This window comes from Aquarana catesbeiana, linkage group LG04 (genome assembly GCF_042186555.1).
Source record: "Aquarana catesbeiana isolate 2022-GZ linkage group LG04, ASM4218655v1, whole genome shotgun sequence".
Classification (NCBI taxonomy): domain Eukaryota; kingdom Metazoa; phylum Chordata; class Amphibia; order Anura; family Ranidae; genus Aquarana; species Aquarana catesbeiana.
The window spans coordinates 243024335-243044983 of NC_133327.1; the positions used below are offsets into that span (position 1 = coordinate 243024335).

Genomic DNA, 20649 nt, shown 5'->3' on the forward strand with positions numbered 1-20649 from the left:
AAGCAAGGTCTCTCCCAGGCAAAGAATTTAAACAGACTGGGGTTTCAAGATGTGTTCTTTAAGCTCTTTTGAAGAAGCACAAAGAAACATACAACACTGAGAACTGTAGAAGCCGTGATTGACCAAGGTAACAATGCAGCAAATGAAGACATATCATGCTTACTCCCCTTTGACACTGGAAGACATCCAGCAGTGCCATCAGCACAGAACTGGTGGAAACCAGTGGGACCCAGGTACACCCATCTACTTTCCGGAGAAGTCTGATCAGAAATGGTCTTCACTGAAGAATTGCGGCCAAAAATCCATACCTCAGACATGGAAACAAGGCTAAGCGGCTCAACTATGCACAAAAAACATAGGAACTAAGGTGCAGAAAAATATCAGCAGGTACTCTGGACAGATGTCAAAATGTAAAAATATTTGGATGCATCGGGAGGCAGTTTGTTTGCCGAAGGGCTGGAGAGCAGTATAATGCGTGTCTGCAGGCAACCGTGAAGCATGATGGAGGTTCCTTGCACGTTCAGGGCTGCATTTCTGCAAATTGATTTAGAGATTTGGTCAGAATCAATGATGTCCACAAGGCTGAGAAATAAAGGCAGATATCCATCATGCCATACCATCAGGGAGGCAAGTGATTGGCCCCCAATTTATTCTACAGCAGGACAACGATCCCAAACATACAATGTCATTAAGAACCAATTACTGAGAACCCCCAAACATTAAATATTTTTTAAAGCAGAGGGAGAATAAGATAATAAAACGGTGGCTGTTGCAATTGTTTATGTCACATGTATTTGAATGTATTTGCGCAATGGTTTTTCAAGTGCAGTTTTTTTTGGGATAAAATACACTTTTTAAAATTTTAATGCACAAATATCCAATTGTTTGGTAAAATATAAAAGACTATGTTACGCCGAGTAAATAGATACCAAACAAGTCACCCTTTCAAACTGCGCATGCCCATGCAACAGCGACAAACTACGTAAATTCTATTATCCATAGACAATGTTTTAAAAGCTTTTACAGGATACCACTGTGTGTGGTGCAGTCACTGTTTGCACGAGTGCGGGACTGACACGTGCGTTTGCCTTTGCATGTGAGCATAGTGGGATAGGGGTACTTTATAAAAATATATATTTTATTGTTTATTTTTATAATGTTCCTTTAATTTTTTTATCATCCCTTTTAGTGTCATCACAGGGAATATAAATATCCCCTGTGGTAGCAATAGGCAGTGACAGGTACTCTTCCCTAAATCTCTCCTCTGCCCTTCAAAGCTTTGGATCATACCAAGAATGGTATGAGCCAATGCTTTTTTTTCAAACTACTAAGGGTTTGTATACATGCAGCAAAACCGAAGTGATGAAACCTGACCGCAAGCTGAAAAAAAAAAAACAATGTCAGGATAATGTCTGCAGCTGCAGGCATCATCCAGGTATAATCAATGTAAGCGATGTACCGGTACGTCGTTGGACATCAAGTCGTTAATGAAGTCTATGACCAGGTCACTCGCAAGGCCGAAGGGAGCCCAGTTATCATCCAAAGCATCACAGAACCAATGGAGGTGCAGAGGAGATGGCAGAAAGGCAACTAGGTCTGTGTATACTCAGAGAAAATGATGTGTGTTTGTAGTATGGGCACTATAGAGGGGACTCACAGTGGAGCAGCAGAGCCCGCATAGCTGAAGAAGACAGGTTGTTCATTTTTCTACAACCTACAGACCACTTAACGCTGCCTTACCAACTACATTTTAGGGCATGCAGTGCTGTAACAAAATTGCACATTTTCCTGCACCGCACAAAAGTGTACCGCTTTTTGTAGACACAGACAGGTACCATTAATTCTTAATTGCACCCCTATGCATCTAGCAAATATGCATACATTGGTGCTCATTAAAACGCATGGTACTGCAGTACACCATGTGTTTTGGTGCGGTGCGATCAAAAAAAAAAAAAAAAAATCATGCCAACACCTTTCTGTGTGTTTCACAAGCATACAGCAACCTATTAAAAAATACAACATGCGTTTAAAAGTAGGGAGCTTTGACACACCTCCTGATATAAGCTCACAGACTGGGGTGCCCTGGGATTGTGCACAATACAAAAGGGTGCTTTGACATAAAAAAAAAAAAAAAAAAAACACAACAACCCAGGAATGCAATTATTGGAAAGAAAAAAACCCCACCAAAAAGGAGTAAGGGCCTTCTGCATGGCCCATTTTTATATTTTACTGCTCAATATAGTGAATATCAATATAGAAAATAAATGTACCTACCGCAACCTTCCATCTTGAGCTGCAGCTCCTCCAGAAATTATTTTTGTTATAAAAATGCTTGTATCATCTCCAATATGTGGATTATCTGTACCTCCTGCAATGCTAAAACCAAGGCCAGATGTGCCCTGAAAGAGATCAAAAGGACAGTAGAAGTAATAAGAAAAGTTAAAATGACTGGGATGGGATTCTAAAAGCAATAAGAGGAATAATGCTTTGTTGAAGGAGTCAATTTTACACCATTATTAGAGGGGTGTACAGTCATTATGCTTTGATGGGGAAGTAACACTGGTCAGCTAGTCGGAACCCACTCAAAGGACATACCAGTAGCTAAAGGCTCTATCTGATGACGAAACTTAATGAAGAAAAATCTTTAGAAAGCCAATTTTAAATGCCGTGAAGTATAATCCTGTTAGCTTATAGGAAGAGACTACATACAAAGATCCTGTTCACACTTGTGCATTTTTGAAACTGCACCCAAATTATTACGCCTTTAGAATCAATGGCATTGTTCTCTGCTGTATTTGCTTCCTACAGTCTCAGTACCATTTCCTAAACTTGCATCTTAGAACATGAGTAAGGCCAATTAAGCCACTGCATTGTTTGCTCTTTGTAGAGGACGCAGCCTTCTTAAAGCAATATTAAACCCAAAACCAAAAATATAATAGTGCAGTTTAGCAATCCTTAAATGTGGTGGCTGCATCAATTTTCTTTGGCTTTTTCTCCTGTTTTCATCAGGTGATCTGGCCAGTAACACACCTCCTATATGACAGCACTCTGGATGAACGAGCACAGGGGCACAGCAGGATGAGGGTAGTATTACACTCCATCTCACAATTTATAATCCATGACAGTTTTTTTCCTTTTGAGATAAAGGTTTTACATAAATAAAAGCTGCTCATTTTAATCACCCCTGCCAGTGTTAAGTGGTTTGTCTCATCCATGTAAACTGATACATTCTGCTGGAGAGCTTGGCATATATCTGCATTGTTTTGTTATCGCTCTTTAAAGCACTTAGTCTGGTAGCTCTGTCATGCTGATAACTTTTGACAAGCTCTATCAGCTTTCTCCGTGTCTAGCAATGATCTCCTCCTACAGATGAATGAGGAAGTGATAAATCTAACAGGGCGTACACGTACACTTTCTAAACCAGGGGTCTCGAACTGGTTGCCCTCCAGCTGTTGCAAAACTACAAGTCCCATGAGGCATTGCAAGACTGACAGTTACAAGCATGACTCCCTCAGGCAGAGGCATAATGGGACTTGTAGTTCTGCAACAGCTGGAGGGCCACCAGTTTGAGACCCCTGTTCTAAACAGTAGGTAAAGGAGGAGACGGCTCATCATCACAGGAGCAAGCTCACCTTTACCATCACAGAAGCAAGCTCACCGCTCACCTTCAACACCACAGAAGCAAGCTCACCGCTCACCTTCAACATCACAGAAGCAAGCTCACCTTCAACCTCACAGAAGCAAGCCCACCTTCAACCTCACAGAAGCAAGCTCACTGCTCACCTTCAGCATCACAGAAGCAAGCTCACTGCTCACCTTCAGCATCACAGAAGCAAGCTCACTGCTCACCTTCAGCATCACAGAAGCAAGCTCACTGCTCACCTTCAGCATCACAGAAGCAAGCTCACTGCTCACCTTCAGCATCACAGAAGCAAGCTCACTGCTCACCTTCAGCATCACAGAAGCAAGCTCACTGCTCACCTTCAGCATCACAGAAGCAAGCTCACTGCTCACCTTCAGCATCACAGAAGCAAGCTCACTGCTCACCTTCAGCATCACAGAAGCAAGCTCACTGCTCACCTTCAGCATCACAGAAGCAAGCTCACTGCTCACCTTCAGCATCACAGAAGCAAGCTCACTGCTCACCTTCAGCATCACAGAAGCAAGCTCACTGCTCACCTTCAGCATCACAGAAGCAAGCTCACTGCTCACCTTCAACACCACAGAAGCAAGCTCACTGCTCACCTTCAACACCACAGAAGCATGCCCACCTCTTTACCATCACAGAAGCAAACTCACTGCTCACCTTCACCATCACAGAAGCATGCCCACCTTTACCATCACAGAAGCAAGCTCACTGCTCACCTTTACCATCAACATCACAGAAGCAAGCTCTTGAACCCCTGCTATCAAACTCAATGCTTAGCAGGTTGTATATTATGACCAACCAATATTCTGGATTAGGTTAAAGTATGTGTGATGTTTTGTTCTAGTGTACATCACGCTGCATGCATCTTAAATCAGGTAACAAAACAGTAAGATGCAATATGACAAATACTTATTAATCAAATGAAGAGCACGCCCCCTACCTTGTGGTTTCAGATATGTACAAAGAAACAGTCAGCACCTTGCACATACAACAAAAGGAAAGGCAAAGAAATTAAATGCACGGCAAGCAATGTTTACAAACTGACCTGATAACTATGCACCACTGAATGACCTAAGAATTATGCCCATGCAGAAATACTAAAGCCACCCCAAGCTGCTGGAGACAAAGTAACACAGGAGAGGGGAGGGGTTGAGTGGTTTCAAACACAATTTGAGGGGGTAAGAGGCTGTGAAAACATAGGCACACAGGGAGAGCGGGAAGTGAAAGACAACACAGGCCCTGAGCTTGTGTCATTTGCATTGCATTCAACGATAAGTGCCTTTTGACCTGCAGCAGATCACCTTCTGATCAGCATTTGACCTGCTTTTAGCGGGTTTTGCCTTTCCACAGACTTGACAGGAAATACAAAATCTTGAAGGGAACAAAAGCCCATTGATGCAGTGAAATTTAAAAAGTGAAAGTTCAACCTAAATCAAACTCTAAGGGTGCTTTCACCCCGAGGCGTCTGCGGTAAAGTGCCGCTATTTTTAGCGCTGCTTTACTATAGATTTTTCAGAGGTTTTTGGCCACTAGCGGGGTGCTTTTAATCCCCGCTAGCGGCCGAAAAAGGGTTAAAACCACCCACATAGCGCCGCTGCAGCATCGCTCCTTCAATGCTCCAAAGATGCTGCTTGCAGGAGTTTTTTTAACGTCCTGCTAGTGCATCGCCTCAGTGTGAAAGCCCTTGGGCTTTCACACAGCCTGCAGGGGAGCAGTTTTTCAGGCGCTTTACAGGCACTATTTTTAGCCCAAAAGTGCCAGAAAAACGCCTCAGTGTGAAAGGGGTCTAAATCTACTCAGCCACATTCTAAGACTAACCCATCTAAACCTCTAAAGCAAAAATCGCTATACATATCTTTTCTGAAGCCAATCCGGTCCGGTCTCCAGCGAAGGCTGTGTACAGGAGACAGCGGACACAAGCTGTGAAATGCCTGGGAAGCGGCGTCACCCATAGAGTTACTATTGGGCTTTCGTTGTCAGCTGCTTCTTCTGCGCACTCTCACACAGAAGCCGCCGCTGACAGCTCAGAAAAGGTATGTACAGTATAACGATTTCTTCTTTACAGGGATAGATAGCTTAGTCTTAGAGCCCTTTCACACTGGGGCGGTTTGCAGGCGCTATTGCGCTAATAATAGCGCCTGCAAACCGACCCGAAAGTGCCGCTACTTTCATTCCAGTGTGAAAGCTCCCAGGGCTTTCACACTGGAGCGATGCGCTGGCAGGACGGTAAAAAAAGTCCTGCCAGCAGCATCTTCGGAGCGGTGTGTATACCGCTCCTGCCCATTGAAATCAATGGGACGGCGCGGCTACACCGCCGGCAAAGCGCCTCTACAGAGGCGCTTTGTGGTGGTATTTAACCCTTTCTCGGCCGCTAGCGGGGGGTAAAACCGCCCCGCTAGCGGCCGCATACCGACGGTAAAACGCCGCTAATAATAGCGGCGTTTTACTGCCAACGCCGCCCCCGCCCAAGTGTGAAAGGGCTCTTAGAATGTGGCTGCGAGCAGATGTAAAGGATGGGTGATTGAACTGTGAACAGATGAGATGTGTGTTTGCTGAGAAGGAAGCTTCTTCAAGGTGTGCATTTTCCCAAGGGGGAAACAGTAGTGACATCACTTCCTCCTTCACAAACTAGGAAGTACTGGCTCCCCCTATTCTAGCAAGTACTGGTTCCCCCTATTTTTATGAGAAAGCCAGAAGTAGTGAAACGTATAGTTTTTTTTTGTATTGTTAAACACAGAAAGAAGAGCTAAGTTTTAGAGTGCTGCTTACATTTTTTTATACTTAGGATTAACGGGCATTCACTAAAAAAAAAACAAAAAAAAACAAAAAAAAAAAAACACATTTATAGAACGTCTAGAACAGGGGTAAGCAACCTTTGAGAGGTTGAGAGGTAAAGATCTACAGTTGTGCTCATAAGTTTACATACCCTGGCAGAATTTGTGATTTTTTGGCCATTTTTCAGAGAATATGAATGGGAACACAAAAACTTTTCTTTCATTTATGGTTAGTGTTTGGCTGAAGCCATTTAATATCAAACTGTGTTTACTCTTTTTAAATCATAATGACAACTACCCAAATGACCCTGATCAAAAGTTTACATACCCCAGTTCTTAATACCGTGTATTGCCCCCTTTAACATTAATGAGGGCTTGAAGTCTTTTGTGGCATTTGTGGATGAGGCTATTTATCTTCTCAGGTGATAAAGCTGCCCATTCCTCTTGGCAAAAAGCCTCCAGTTCCTGTAAATTCTTGAGCTGTCTTGCATGAACTGCACGTTTGAGATTTCCCCAGAGTGGCTCAATGATATTGAGGTCAGGAGACTGAGATGGCCACTCCAGAACCTTCACTTTATTCTGCTGTAGCCAATGACAGGTCGACTTGGCCTTGTGTTTTGGATCATTGTCATGTTGGAATGTCTAAGTACGTCCCATGTGCAGCTTCCTGGCTGATGAATGCAAATGTTCCTCTGATATTTTTTGATAACATACTGCATTTATCTTGCCATCAATTTTGACCAAATTTCCTGTGCCTTTGTAGCTCACACATCCCCAAAACATCAGCGATCCACCTCCGTACCCTTCATCATAGGCCTTGTTGACGCCTCTCCAAATGTAGCGGTTGTGGTCAAAAAGCACAATTTTGGTCTCATCACTCCAAATGACTTTGTGCCAGAAGGTTTAAGGCTCGCCTCTGTGCTGTTTGGCGTATTGTAAGCGGGATACTTTGTGGCATTTGCGTAGTAATGACTTTCTTCTGGCGACTCAACCATGCAGCCCATCTTTCTTCAATTGCCTCCTTATTGTGCATCTTGAAACAGCCACACCACGTTTGCAGAGTCCTGTATTTCAACTGAAGTTATTTGTGGGTTTTTTCTTTGCATCCCAAACGACTTTGCTGAAAGTTGTGGATGAAATTTTAGTTGGTCTTAGTTGGCCTTTGGTTTCAACAGAACCCCTCATTTTCGACTTCTTGATTAGAGTTTGAACACCGCTGATTGGCATTCTCAATTTCTTAGATATCTTTTTATATCCCTTTCCTGTTTTATACAGTTCAACTACCTTTTCCCGCAGATCCTTTGACAATTCTTTTGCTTTCTCCATGACTCAGAATCCAGAAACGTCAGTGCAGCACTGGATGAAAGATGCAAGGGTCTGTCAGGAGTCCAGAAACGCATTGACCTTTATACACACACACTAATCACAAGCAAACAGATCACAGGTGAGGATGGTTACCTTTAATAGCCATTCAAATCCCTTTGTGTCAACTTGTGTGCATGTTATCAGGAAAAATCACCAGGGTATGTAAACTTTTGATCAGGGTCATTTGGGTAGTTTCTGTTATCATTATGATTTCAAAAAGGAGTAAACAGTTGATTGATAATAAATGGCTTCAGCCAAACACTAACCACGAGTGAGAGCGGACCAGGGGAGCACACAGGGATGCTCAGCCAGCAGCATTTACTGGTACCAATCTTCAGGAAGTTAAGGTGGTTGTAAACCCTTACGTGTACACAGTGAATAGACTAGTCTCAGGTGATGCACAGATTAAACAAATCCTCCTAATACACAATCTGTACCTGTTTATCTGCAACCGTCTCTCCTCTATATCTGCTCTAAGTACTGAATTTATACAGCTTGTCTGAGCTTCCAGTTACACTCTACAGAGCTCAGTGAGGAGAGCCAAGAGCTGACTGGAGGGTAGGGACACCCACCCCTTCACACAGCACATAGGACAAGAGCTGAGGCTGTCAAATCACAGGGTGTTTGATGGAGCTCCCTCCCCTGTCATCTTTATACTTCTTGGTGTCAGGAAAACTTGTCAGAAGTGACTAGTGCAGACAGCAGAGGAACATAAATGACACTCGGTGCTCTAGACTGAGCCAAGTACACATTATAGAGGAATATGCTTTGTTCATATTTCATGTTTGAGGTTTTCAACCACTTTAATTTTGTCCTTTTATTTCCTTATCGGATCTATAAAACATTCCTATACATGGGGTTTTGAATGCCCCCTTATGTACAACCCCTGGCAAAAATGATGGAATGACCAGTCCCTGAGCATGTTCCTTCAGTTGTTTATTGTTGTAGAAAAAAAGCAGATCACAGACATGGCCAAAAACTAAAGGCATTTCAAATGGTGACTTTCTGGCTTTAAGAAACATTAAAAGAAATCAAGAAAAATAATTGTGGTGGCCAGTAACAGTTAGATTTATAGAACAAGCACAGGGAATAAATTATGGAATCACTCAGCTCTGAGGAAAAAAATCACTAGTACTTTTGAATCCAGATGGATATTCATGCTAGATACATTTGCACTGTGAGGCCTAAATATTGAATTTGATCTGAATTGTTTCCTTAGTGACTTTAAGTACGTCCTATACCTTCCATGTAGGTCACAATGACTGGTCTCCCATCCTTAATGTCTTTATGATTTTAACATTTCCCTTTTTGGGAAGCTTTCACGTATATATTCACGTTGTCTATTGGGACCCAATATGGATTTGCAGTCAGTAGCCCCGGTTTTTAGTACCCACCCTTCTACCCCCCCCTCCCCCCTCCTCTCTTTTGCACACTATATATACTACTGACGGTCATGCTCTGTAGAAACATTATGTTTTTTAATGTGTAATTTTCAGACCTCTCCAGGCTTTTTTTAAATAATTATTATTATATATTTCTTTTTACTGTTATTTTCTGTAGAAATATTATGTTTTTCATTTTTTAGATCTCTGGGCGTTTTAAATAATAATTTTATAATAATTTTGTATATATGTTTAATGGTGTTAGAGCGTATACGATATGCCCCAGGAAGAATTTTGTTATATATTGTTTATTTATATGCACCTACGCCGATACCAGTGGAAAGTCCTATTCCATCCAGGCATATTTGTCTTTTTATATTAAAACCTTATGGGCTCTCTTTGGCCCGCTATCACTAAAATATCAGCTTACTCTGTCAGGTTTTAAATGGCCATTAGGACGATCTGGCTATGTACCCAGGTCTTCCCTCTCCTATTAGCTGTACATGTATTTTCCAACTGAAGCTTTTCTCAACATGTTAGCATTTCTGATATCTATCAGACACCGCTCGTAGCCCCACTGATGTTTGCATCAGAATTTGGATAACCAATAAAATGGCCGCCCCCATACAACCCTAGGAAAATGGCCGCTATGGCGTTTTCCCATTGAACTTCAAGAAAATGGCCGCCACATACCCACTTAAACTTGCCTATTTAAAGACAACTGTGCGTGCCCCCTAGTATCCCCTGATGAAGTCACGTGACGCCACGCATAGGGACGGGACCGACACCTTCCACTGACAGAAGCGTACGAGCTCGCCGCTCGTTGGATTGATGCGCTTTCTGTCATACACTGTGTGAGTACTTTTGTCAAAGCATACCGGTTTTAATAAAATTACTACACTATATGGCATCTCCTTCCTCCCCTGGCCGCCCTGCTCCCTGAGGATCTTAGGCATATAGAGACCCTGTCCAGGACCCAGGACCAACCCCCAGTGAAGCTGTTATGAGCGGTGTTTCATTTATGTTGTAACCTCAGTGTAATGAGGCAAGGGGCCACTACCTTCTAGTGTAGGATTGCTGCATGGAGAGGACCCAGTAACCCTTTCTGGTCTATACACTTCACAACTCCCACCCATTCAAGTGATTGGTCTATGAAGAAAGTTTGCTGTTTACACCGATTGGCACTTTAAGGATTGATGAACTGTTGAAGACTTATTTATTCATTGCACATGTCACTTTTTTGAATTATATTTATGTCTGCATGTGTTTTATCGTCTGAGCACTAATTGGTTTGCACTGGACACTTTTGGATCATTAATTACGTTCAGTGATCTCCCCGGACGTACAGTGTAACATTGTGTTTTTCTAATATTATATATGTCGTAGATTGGACTATTTTTTGTGGAATTCATATACCTGTATATACACGTTTGGACAGATATTGCATGTTTTTATCGTTTATGATGATGCTATTACATTTTTCCTATATGCACAAGTTTGGATATACTGATTGTTAATTTTTCGAGACCAGTTTTATTTAATCTATTCTTTTTGACTGCTTATCACTTTATATTACCGCATTCACTGGCAAAACACCCTATGCCCAATGCTTTTGGGCCAGTCTGACATACACTTACACTTTGAGCACCGTAGCACGTTGCCTATTCTAATTACATATATCTTTTGGGATTAGTGCAGCACCATCCCCATTTGTGAGTTTAGTACTTTGTTGCACCACCTCTGGCTAACTGCTTGCAGTCTCTGAGGCATTGACTTAATGAGTGATAAACAGTACTCTTCATCAATCTGGCTCCAGCCTTCTCTGATTGCTGTTGCCAAATCATCTTTGCAGGTTGGAGCCTTGTCATGGACCATTTTCTTTAACTTCCACCACAGATTTTCAATTGGATTGAGATCCGGACTGTTTGCAGGCCATGACATTGACCTTATGTGTCTTTCTTCAAGGATTTTTTTCACAGTTTTTGCTCTATGGCAAGATGCATTATCATCTTGATAAATGATTTCATCATCCCCAAACATACTTTCAATAGATGGGATAAGAAAAGTGTCCAAAATTTCAATGTAAACCTGTGCATTTATTGAAGATTTAATGACAGCCATATCCCCAGTGCCTTTACCTGACATGCAGCCTCATATCATAATTGACTGTGGAAATTTGCATGTTTTCTTCAGTCGTCTGCATAAATCTCATTGGAACGGCACCAAACAAAAGTTCCAGCATCATCACCTTGCCCAATGCAGATTCGAGATTCATCACTGAATATGACTTTCATCCAATCATCCACAGTCCACGATTGCCTTTCCTTAACCCATTGTAACCTTGTTTTTTTGTGTTTAGGTGTTAGAGATGGCTTTCTTTTAGCTTTTCTGTATGTAAATCCCATTTCTTTTAGGCGGTTTCTTACAGTTCGGTCACAGATGTTGACTCCAGTTTCCTCCCATTTGTTCCTCATTTGTTTTGTTGCACATTTTCTGTTTTCAAGGCATATTGCTTTAAGTTTTCTGTCTTGATGTCTTCCTTGGTCTACCAGTATGCTTGCTTTTAACCACCTTCCCATGTTGTTTGTATTTGGTCCATGTTTTAGACACAGCCGACTGAACAACCAACATCTTGTGCAACACTGCATGATGATTTACCCTATTTAAGGAGTTTGATAATCCTCTCCTTTTTTTCAATTGACATCTCTGGTGTTGGAGCCATGCTTCATGTCAGTCCACTTGTTGCAACAGCTCTCCAAGGTGTGATCACTCCTTTTTATCTACATACTAACAAGCAGATTTAATCTGATGCAGGTGTTAGTGTTTGTAATGAAAATTTACAGGGTGATTCCATAATTTTTTCCTCAGAATTGAGTGATTCCATAATGTATTCCCTGTGCTTGTTCTATAAATCTAACTGTTACTGGCCACCACAATTATTTTTCTTGATTTCTTTTAGTGTTTCTTAAAGCCAGAAAGTTGCCATTTGAAATGCCTTTAGTTTTTGGCCATGTCTGTGATCTGCTTTTTTTCTACAACAATAAACAACTGAAGGAACATCCTCAGGAACTGGTGATTCCATCATTTTTGCCAGGGGTTGTATACAGCTAAAATTCCAATAATAATGTTGTGGGAGAATTCTCTGACAGGGTCTTGGTCTTGCCAGCAGACAACACATTAAAAGCAGGTAATCAACCCCTGTACAACCCAGAATTTGCTTTGGATAAAGCCGATTTTATTTTTAATATGCATTACCCTTTCAAGTGTGATTTCTTCATATTCATAATCCACATCTGTTCCATTTACCTACAAAATAAATGAAAAGCAAGTTAAATGGCATGCAGTCAGTAATAGAAATACACCTGAGTGAAGCTTAAAGCAGACAGTACACCAGTTTTACTTGAGAAAAGAAGTCCACTGGAAGTGAGCCATTCTTAAAAAGGGCATGTTTATATCCCCCAGTCCCCTCAGTACACTAACCTCTGCCATAGGCCTCCACTCTCCATCCCCACAGTTGGTTGGTTACTTACTAACATCTCATAGTTTTGAATGGACCATACTCCAACTGCAGGTGCAATATCTCATTCAAATCTAGGGAGACAGTGTGCACACAGCAGGGCGCTAGGTTTTTTTACCAGCTGGGTTGCCGACAGCACAAAATGCAACAGCTGTTATGTGAGGTAAGAAAAGACCCAAGACAAACACGTCCACCAAGTAAAAAAAGCACTGACATATATAATCAGGTCCATAGCATCTAATCTGCCTCTGAACACTCAGATTTCTATTGTCTTCTAAAAGTAGCCTGAGGTGAGTGCAGCTGCATTAGTGCACTTGCAACTATACAGTTAGGTACTGATTAGGATACCTTTTGTCACTTTTTTTTTTTAATGACAGCTTTTGGGGTCTACCCCCTTCTTCTATGGTCCAAGCAGCACCGATACACAAAGGTTTAACAAAATGTTAAGTGGATTGCTGCACACCTGTTTGGACATAATTTCTCACAAACAGACCATTCTATTGAAGACCTGAATGTTTTGGTTCTTAAATTTAAAAAATACTCAGGAAAGAAAAAGCATTAAAATAGTAACGATATAAACCTCTGCTTTCTAAACGGCTTTAAAAAGAAAGAAAAAAAAAAAAATTGGCAAACAAATCTTTCTTTATAAATTTAGGCCAAAATGCTACATTTCATTGGTAAAAGTAACCCAAATCAATATATAGTCTGTGTGAAAATTAGCGTGTATACAAACTAGGGATCAACCAATTATCGGTGCGGGCCATAATGGCTTTTTTTTTTAGAAGTATCGTTATCGGTCAGAAAACAGACCGATATTGCTTCAAGGGGTTTTACCGGGGTAATGCATGCAGCTGCATTACCCTGGTATCATTCTTTAGCATGGACAGTTTGCTTTATTGTAAAAACAACCGATGCGGCTCAGCAGCCGCTCGGCTGTTATTACAAGCAATGGGAGGGGACATCCCCCCCGCCGCCTTCTGCCACTCACCTGGGCTATCCCGTCCCACCGGGAGGCCCGAGCAACCAGCCGGCACGTCCGCCGGCTGGCCGAAGACCCGAACAAAGCCGATTCTTTGTTCCGGTCTCGGCTCTAGTAAGCCGGAAGTGATTTCATGACATTACTTCCCGGATTACTGGCAACGTAAAGGCGCCAGTTTTAAAAAACAAAGTATTCAAAAACACCGATCTTTACGTTTTGAATACTTTGGAGTGCAAAGGAGGGGTTTGGGGTCTTATAGACCCCCGCTCCCTTCATAAAGAGTACCTGTCACTGCCTATTACTGTCACAAGGGATGTTTACATTCCTTGTAACAGCAATAACCATGATCAAAAAAAAAAAAAAAAAAAAAAGATAAAATGACATTGTAAAATTTTTTTTTTTAAATGTACAGAATATCGGCAAAAAATATCGGCAGGAGAGATGGCCGAAAACCCTTTTTAGAAAGTAGACAGTCCAAGGTATTTAGTAAGAGGCATGGTGACTTTTTTGAAGTTGGAAGTTTATTGTCACATTTTTTTTTTGAAAATTAATTAAAACACATTTTTTTTCACAAACTTGTCTTTTTAACCACCTCAATACAGTGCACTTACACCCCCTTCCTGCCCAGACCGCTCTCACAGTTTGAGTGAGAATTACTCAGTCAAGCAACACTGTACCCATATGAAACGTGCGTCCTTTTTTTCACACAAATAGAGCTTTCTTTTGGTGGTATTTAATCACTATAAAGACCGTAAATTTTGTGAAAAAAAAATGCCTTTTGTTGTTTCGGTCATAAAATTTTGCTAATAGTAATTTTTCTTCACAAATTTTGGCCAAAATTTATACTGCTACATAACCCAAATTAGTGTATATTATTTGATCTTTGTGAAAGTTATAGAGTCTACAAACTATGGTGCCAACCACTGAAAATTGATCACATCTGATCAGGCCTTCAGTACATCGGGTGAATCTCATTTCTTGAGACACTGAGAGCCGGTTCACACTGGGACGACTTGTCAGGCGACTTAGCTGCCTGACAAGGCGCGTCCCGTTCTGTACAATGGAACCATTCTAATAGGAGCAATGCAAGTTGCTCCGACTTAGAAAAAGGTTCCTGTACGACTTTGGGGGCGACTTGCATTGACTTCTATATAGAAGTCGTTTTGCAAGTCGCCGCTGCTGTCGTGTGCAGGTTGCCTGGGGCAGTCGCGCTGCCTCAGTGTGAACCGGTTCTAACAAGTCAGGAAAGTACAAATACCCCCCCAAATAACCCCTTTTTAGAAAGTAGACATTCCAAGGTATTAAGTAGCATGGTGAGTTTTTTTAAGTTGTCATTTTTCCCCACAATTCTTTGCAAAATGAAGATTTTTTTTTTTTAATTATCTTTACAAAATTGTCATATCAGGTTATTTCTCACACAAAACATATGCATACAACAAATTACACCCCAAAATACATTCTGCTACTCTTCCCGAGTTTGGTGATACTACACGTGTGAGACTTTTACACAGTCTGGCCACATACAAAGGACCAACATTGAAGTAGCACCTTCAAGCGTTCTACGAGCATAAATGACACATCTCATTTCTCAACCAAATATTACACTTTTGAAGGCCCTTGAGCGCCAGGACAATGGAATTGCCCACAAAATGACCCCATTTTGGAAAGCAAACACCCGAACGTATAATCTATGTGGCATAATGAGTCTTTTGAACAGTTCAATTTTTTTCCAGAAGTTTTTGGAAAATGTGGGGGAAAAAAATGAAAACGCATTTTTTTTTTTTTTTTACACAAAGTTGTCATCGGTGCGTGAGGAGGAGAACCCGGTAACATCTCGTTACCGCGGTTTGTTGACATTTAGTGATCGGCTGTGAAAGGATCACAGTCGATCACGTGGTAAACAGCCACCGGCCAATGGCTGTTTACCAGCGTGGGTGATGAGCAGTGTTCCTGGGAACACGCCGCCACCGACATGCATGCGCAGCACGCTCATAATCATGCGCCGTGCAAAGTGGGGCGGTACCACCTGTGATCAGCCGTGACTTCATCACTACCAGGGACTGAAATGCTCCTGGAAAGCTCTCTTCATGCTGATCACAGTTGAAAGTCAAATAGCTGCGTGTGCCATTGAGAATGTGATTTGCTACACCTGATTGAGTTTACAGGTCATTTTTAGGAGAGTGGGAAGAGCCTTTTTCCAACTATTTATAATTAGGTTATTAGTTGCAATGAGCAAATACACCAGGATGAAACAAAAAGTGTCCCTGTCTTCATTTCAGGCTGAAAAGCAACAAAATGTGATTTTAAAGGGGGTGGTTCTTTTCTAAACCCACTGTACTTGAAATATTCACTGTTAAGTGCCTACATACCAAATAGCTACATAAAAAGAAGCGTGACCCATATATTTGAGACAATAAGAGCTAAGCCTAGCAATGTGTTTCTGTATACATAGCTAAAGGGTTCTATGTAGGGATGCACCGAAATTTCGGCAGCCGAAAATGGCATTTTCGGCACTTTTCCGAAAGAGAAATCACGCCGATAATGGCGCCGAAAATGGGGCCGAAAATGGGGCCGAAAATGGGGCCGAAAATGGGGCCGAAAATGGGGCGGGCCCCGTCCCTGGTGCCACCCATTACGGGGGTGTCCTTCTGGCGCAGCGCAGTCCTCTCCTCTCTTCTCCTCCTCCTCCCCGTGTGTCACGGAGCTTAACTACACAGACCGCAGTAACAATGTCCCGTCTCCTGTGACAGACGGCACACTGATCCAATGGTGGAACATTGAATCAGTGTGACATGATTACAGGAGGCAGGACATAGTTACTGCGACCCGGGCAATTCAAATGCAGCTCCATGACACACGGAGATCACCGCTCTGATTCTCTCCTCATCTCCCGTACCATGTCCCCAGTCTCTGACCATCTCCCGTACCATGTCCCCAGTCTCTGACCATCTCCCGTACCATGTCCCCAGTCTCTGACCATCTCCCGTACCATGTCCCCAGTCTCTGACCATCTCCCGTACCATGTCCCCAGTCTCTGACCATCTCCCGTACCATGTCCCCAGTCTCTGACCATCTCCCGTACCATGTCCCCAGTCTCTGACCATCTCCCGTACCATGTCCCCAGTCTCTGACCATCTCCCGTACCATGTCCCCAGTCTCTGACCATCTCCCGTACCATGTCCCCAGTCTCTGACCATCTCCCGTACCATGTTCCCAGTCTCTGACCATCTCCCGTACCATGTCCCCAGTCTCTGACCATCTCCCGTACCATGTCCCCAGTCTCTGACCATCTCCCGTACCATGTCCCCAGTCTCTGTCCATCTCCTGTACCATGTCCCCAGTCTCTGACCATCTCCTGTACCATGTCCCCAGTCTCTGACCATCTCCTTTACCACATCCTCAGTCTCTGACCATCTCCTGTACCATGTCCACAGTCTCTGACCATCTCTAGGCATCATATCTGCTAGAGGTGCACCACATGGAAATTTTGCTAATACTATTGTGTTAAATAAAAATGTATACGTTTTATTTAAAATATATAAAAATATTTTTTTAAAACAGTCATTTTCGGTATCAGTTTTCAGCCTAGTGTATTTTTCCTTTTCGGTATCGGTTTCTGTACCAAAAAACCCATTCGGTGCACCCCTAGTTCTATGATGGTCTGGAAAAGTTTAAAATGGGCTCCCAAAGGTTTTTTTTGCCTTTTAAAACAGTCACTTGTGTGTTTGAAAGCTTAGTCTTTAAAGAACTGGCAGAAAGGTTGCTCTTTAAATTGCTTTTAATTAACAAATGGCTTGCTAAATAATTACCAGTTTTAAAAAAACTTTCAAAAAGAAGCAACATTTTACTGTGTACTCAGGAAAACACACGTTACTAGGACACAACATAGAAATAGTTGTTAATGCTCAGACAATTCTGTCCAACCAACCGTTGGGAGAATGAGATGCGATACTGAATACCAATTTCTAATGAAACCACTGGGAAAAGATCCAAGAGATATTAAACTTCACAAATACTGAAAATTTAATGCAGAGCTTTTGTTTATGAAGAAATAAACAGATAGGAAAGAGCTGGAATGCCATTAGCAAAGCAACAGTCACCAGCTAATTATTTTGCTCTTCTGGTTTGGCTCATTATTAGCTTTGTTTGTAAACGATTTGCCTCATTCTGCTGTACTTTGGCACACACAAACTGTTCATAAGTCACATGCTATTCTACGGAATATGAAGCATCGCAAAACAGGATAACCAGATATCTGCTATAGTGTTTAGTTCAGGGAAACTGCGCTGGCTACTAGAATTTATAATATTTGCAGAATAAGCCACTCATTCGCCATTAAAATGTTGTCCAACTGGCAACAATAATGTATATGATCAAACTTTTCATTTTGACTAGAGTAAGGAAGGGTTATAAACCCCCTGACGTGTTTTTTTTTTTCCGCCCATCTGTGTCCCATTGCAGAGATTTCCCCTTCACTTCCTGTCCCATAGCCAAACAGGAAGGGAGAGGAAATCCCTGCAAATTAAGGCACCCCCAGGTCACCAGAACTAGTGTCCCCATTGGAAGAATTCCCTTCTATTACTTTTCTACGGACGACACAAAATTTGGGATTTTCTTTTACTTTCACTTTCAATGATAATAGTAAACAGGACAAATAGAGAGGATGAATTTCCCTAACTGGGGCACAGACAGCAATAAAAACTGACAGGGGTTCTAATCCATCTCCACACAATACAAAAAAAATTGATGAAGTCACTATTTTCATATCACTTTTACAGACCCTTTTCTCTGCTTGCAGATCACACAAAATTCAACAAAAGGATATCAAGAGCATAGAAGTTTGTTTTTAAAAGTCAGGAAAAGTTACAAAATATTTTTGTAAAATGTTTCTGGAATCCACCCTATTTCCTTCATTCCCTACACAAACAGTTCCCAAACTCTACACATTATTGGTAATGGTTAGAAGCATATAAAACAGATTTACATGACTACACTTACATATGGAGGAGTGTCCAGGCTATCTGTGTTTACAATCACTGGAGGAGGATTTGCCTTAAAAGAAAGCACAAACATGTTAACATTAAAAAACATTCTTACAGAAGGTAACAAAATCATTATCTTGTCAGCACTACAACAAGTAAAGTAATGTTGAGTTAGGGAGTCACACAATAGCACAAAGCTTCAAGATTCACAAGAGTCTCCTTCAGCAAAAGCACAACTGTATTCTGATTCTGTATTCACACAAAAGCTTATAGGTGCAGATGAGAAGCATGCTTGAAGTATCACTAAAACGCAAAACTTTTTTTTAGTTAATCCCACATTTTGGGTTGTCCCCGGAAAAGTACTAGAGGGGAAATCTTACAATGTGGACATTAGTTCTGGTGACCTGTGGATACCCTTAATTTTCAGGGATTTCCTCTCACTCTGTTTGGACTATGGGACAGGAAGTGAAAGTAAATCTCCCCAATGGGACACAGATGCCAAATAAAAACTGACAGCTGTTATAACACTCCGCTACTCTATCCAAAAATGAAAAAAAAAGAAAGAAAAAAAAGTTTTGCCTTTAGTTTGGCTTTAAATGTCAGAGGAATAATCACACTGTTGGCTGTTGATTGAGAAAGTTACAAAGTGCACAAAAAAAATTAAAGCCACAAGGCTAGATCATGTTTTAAAGAGGTTGTAAACCTGTTTTTAAAAAAAAAAAAAAAAAAAAACTAAGACAAAGGCATAATGAGCTAGTATGCATCGCATACTAGCTCATTGTGAAATACTTACCTTATAAACAAAGCTCTGCAGCGGTGCCCACACATCGCTGAGATGGCTGACATCTTCCCTGGTGTTTCTTCTGGGTTTGTGGGCTTTGGCGCTGTGACTGGCCAGAGCCGCGATGTCACTCCCGTGCACGGGAGCCGGCGGGCACAGCACAGGGCCCTGAAGAAATGGCACAGGTGGCCGTTCATTCAGAGAGCATGCGCCAATGATGTCGGCGGCAGCGTATATAGTAAATATCTCCTTATTATAGGCTTACCTGTAGGTATAATTAAAAAGGAAGACTTTACTTAAGCTGGCATCATATTTTATTCCTGCTGTGGGGGCTGACCTGATCGGCATTAACAATATTTGCCTCAGAATGATGAAGTAATCACATGAATGGAATGTTACCAGTATCTGCATTTATAGAACCCCTTTAATAGGAATAGGAATTGTATCAGGCTGAGGATGCCGTTGCATATGTACTAGGGATGCACCAAATAGGTTTTTTTGGTGCTGAAACCGATACCGAAAATGAAAAATACACTAGGCCAAAAAAGAAACCGTTCTGATACCGAAAGTGACTGTTTTAAAAAAAATATTTTTATACAGGAGATGGTCAGAGACTGGGGACATGGTACAGGAGATGGTCAGAGACTGGGGACACGGTACAGGAGATGGTCAGAGACTGCGGACACGGTACAGGAGATGGTCAGAGACTGCGGACACGGTACAGGAGATGGTCAGAGACTGTGGACACGGTACAGGAGATGGTCAGAGACTGGGGACATGGTACAGGAGATGGTCAGAGACTGGGGACATGGTACAGGAGATGGTCAGAGACTGGGAACATGGTACAGGCGATGGTCAGAGACTGGGAACATGGTACAGGAGATGGTCAGAGACTGCAGACATACTACAGGAGAAGATCAGAGACTGCAGACACATTACAGGAGAAGGTCAGAGACTGGGGACATGGTACAGGTAAGGATGTGAGCCCAGGGGGACATGGGGTTGTGGTTCAGTGCCAAGAGACACGAGTCAGTGCAAAATCAAGTTAATGCCACAAGATATGGCAAAGTGGGTTAGAGCTAGTAGACACAGGTCAGTGCAGAGAGAAGTGGGAATGTAGGTCAGTGCTGGGAAATGAGGGTCAGGGTCAGGAGACAAGGGTCAGATGAGAGGGACAGGTCAGACGTCGAAGACATGGGTCAAGAGAAGAGTCGGTGCTG

At 42.1% G+C, this 20649-nt stretch overlaps 1 protein-coding gene across 5 annotated transcripts in view; it reads right to left on the reverse strand.

The window, feature by feature from the left end:
- Nucleotides 1-20649, reverse strand: part of DLG1 (discs large MAGUK scaffold protein 1) — a gene marked incomplete in the record, with an annotated part of 511316 nt that overhangs the window by 216227 nt on the left and 274440 nt on the right. For all 5 annotated transcript variants that reach the window (XM_073626325.1, XM_073626326.1, XM_073626329.1 and 2 more), the window contains 3 exon segments: nt 2275-2399; nt 12426-12476; nt 18665-18718. In XM_073626325.1, coding sequence (XP_073482426.1) covers nt 2275-2399; nt 12426-12476; nt 18665-18718 — 230 coding nt within the window.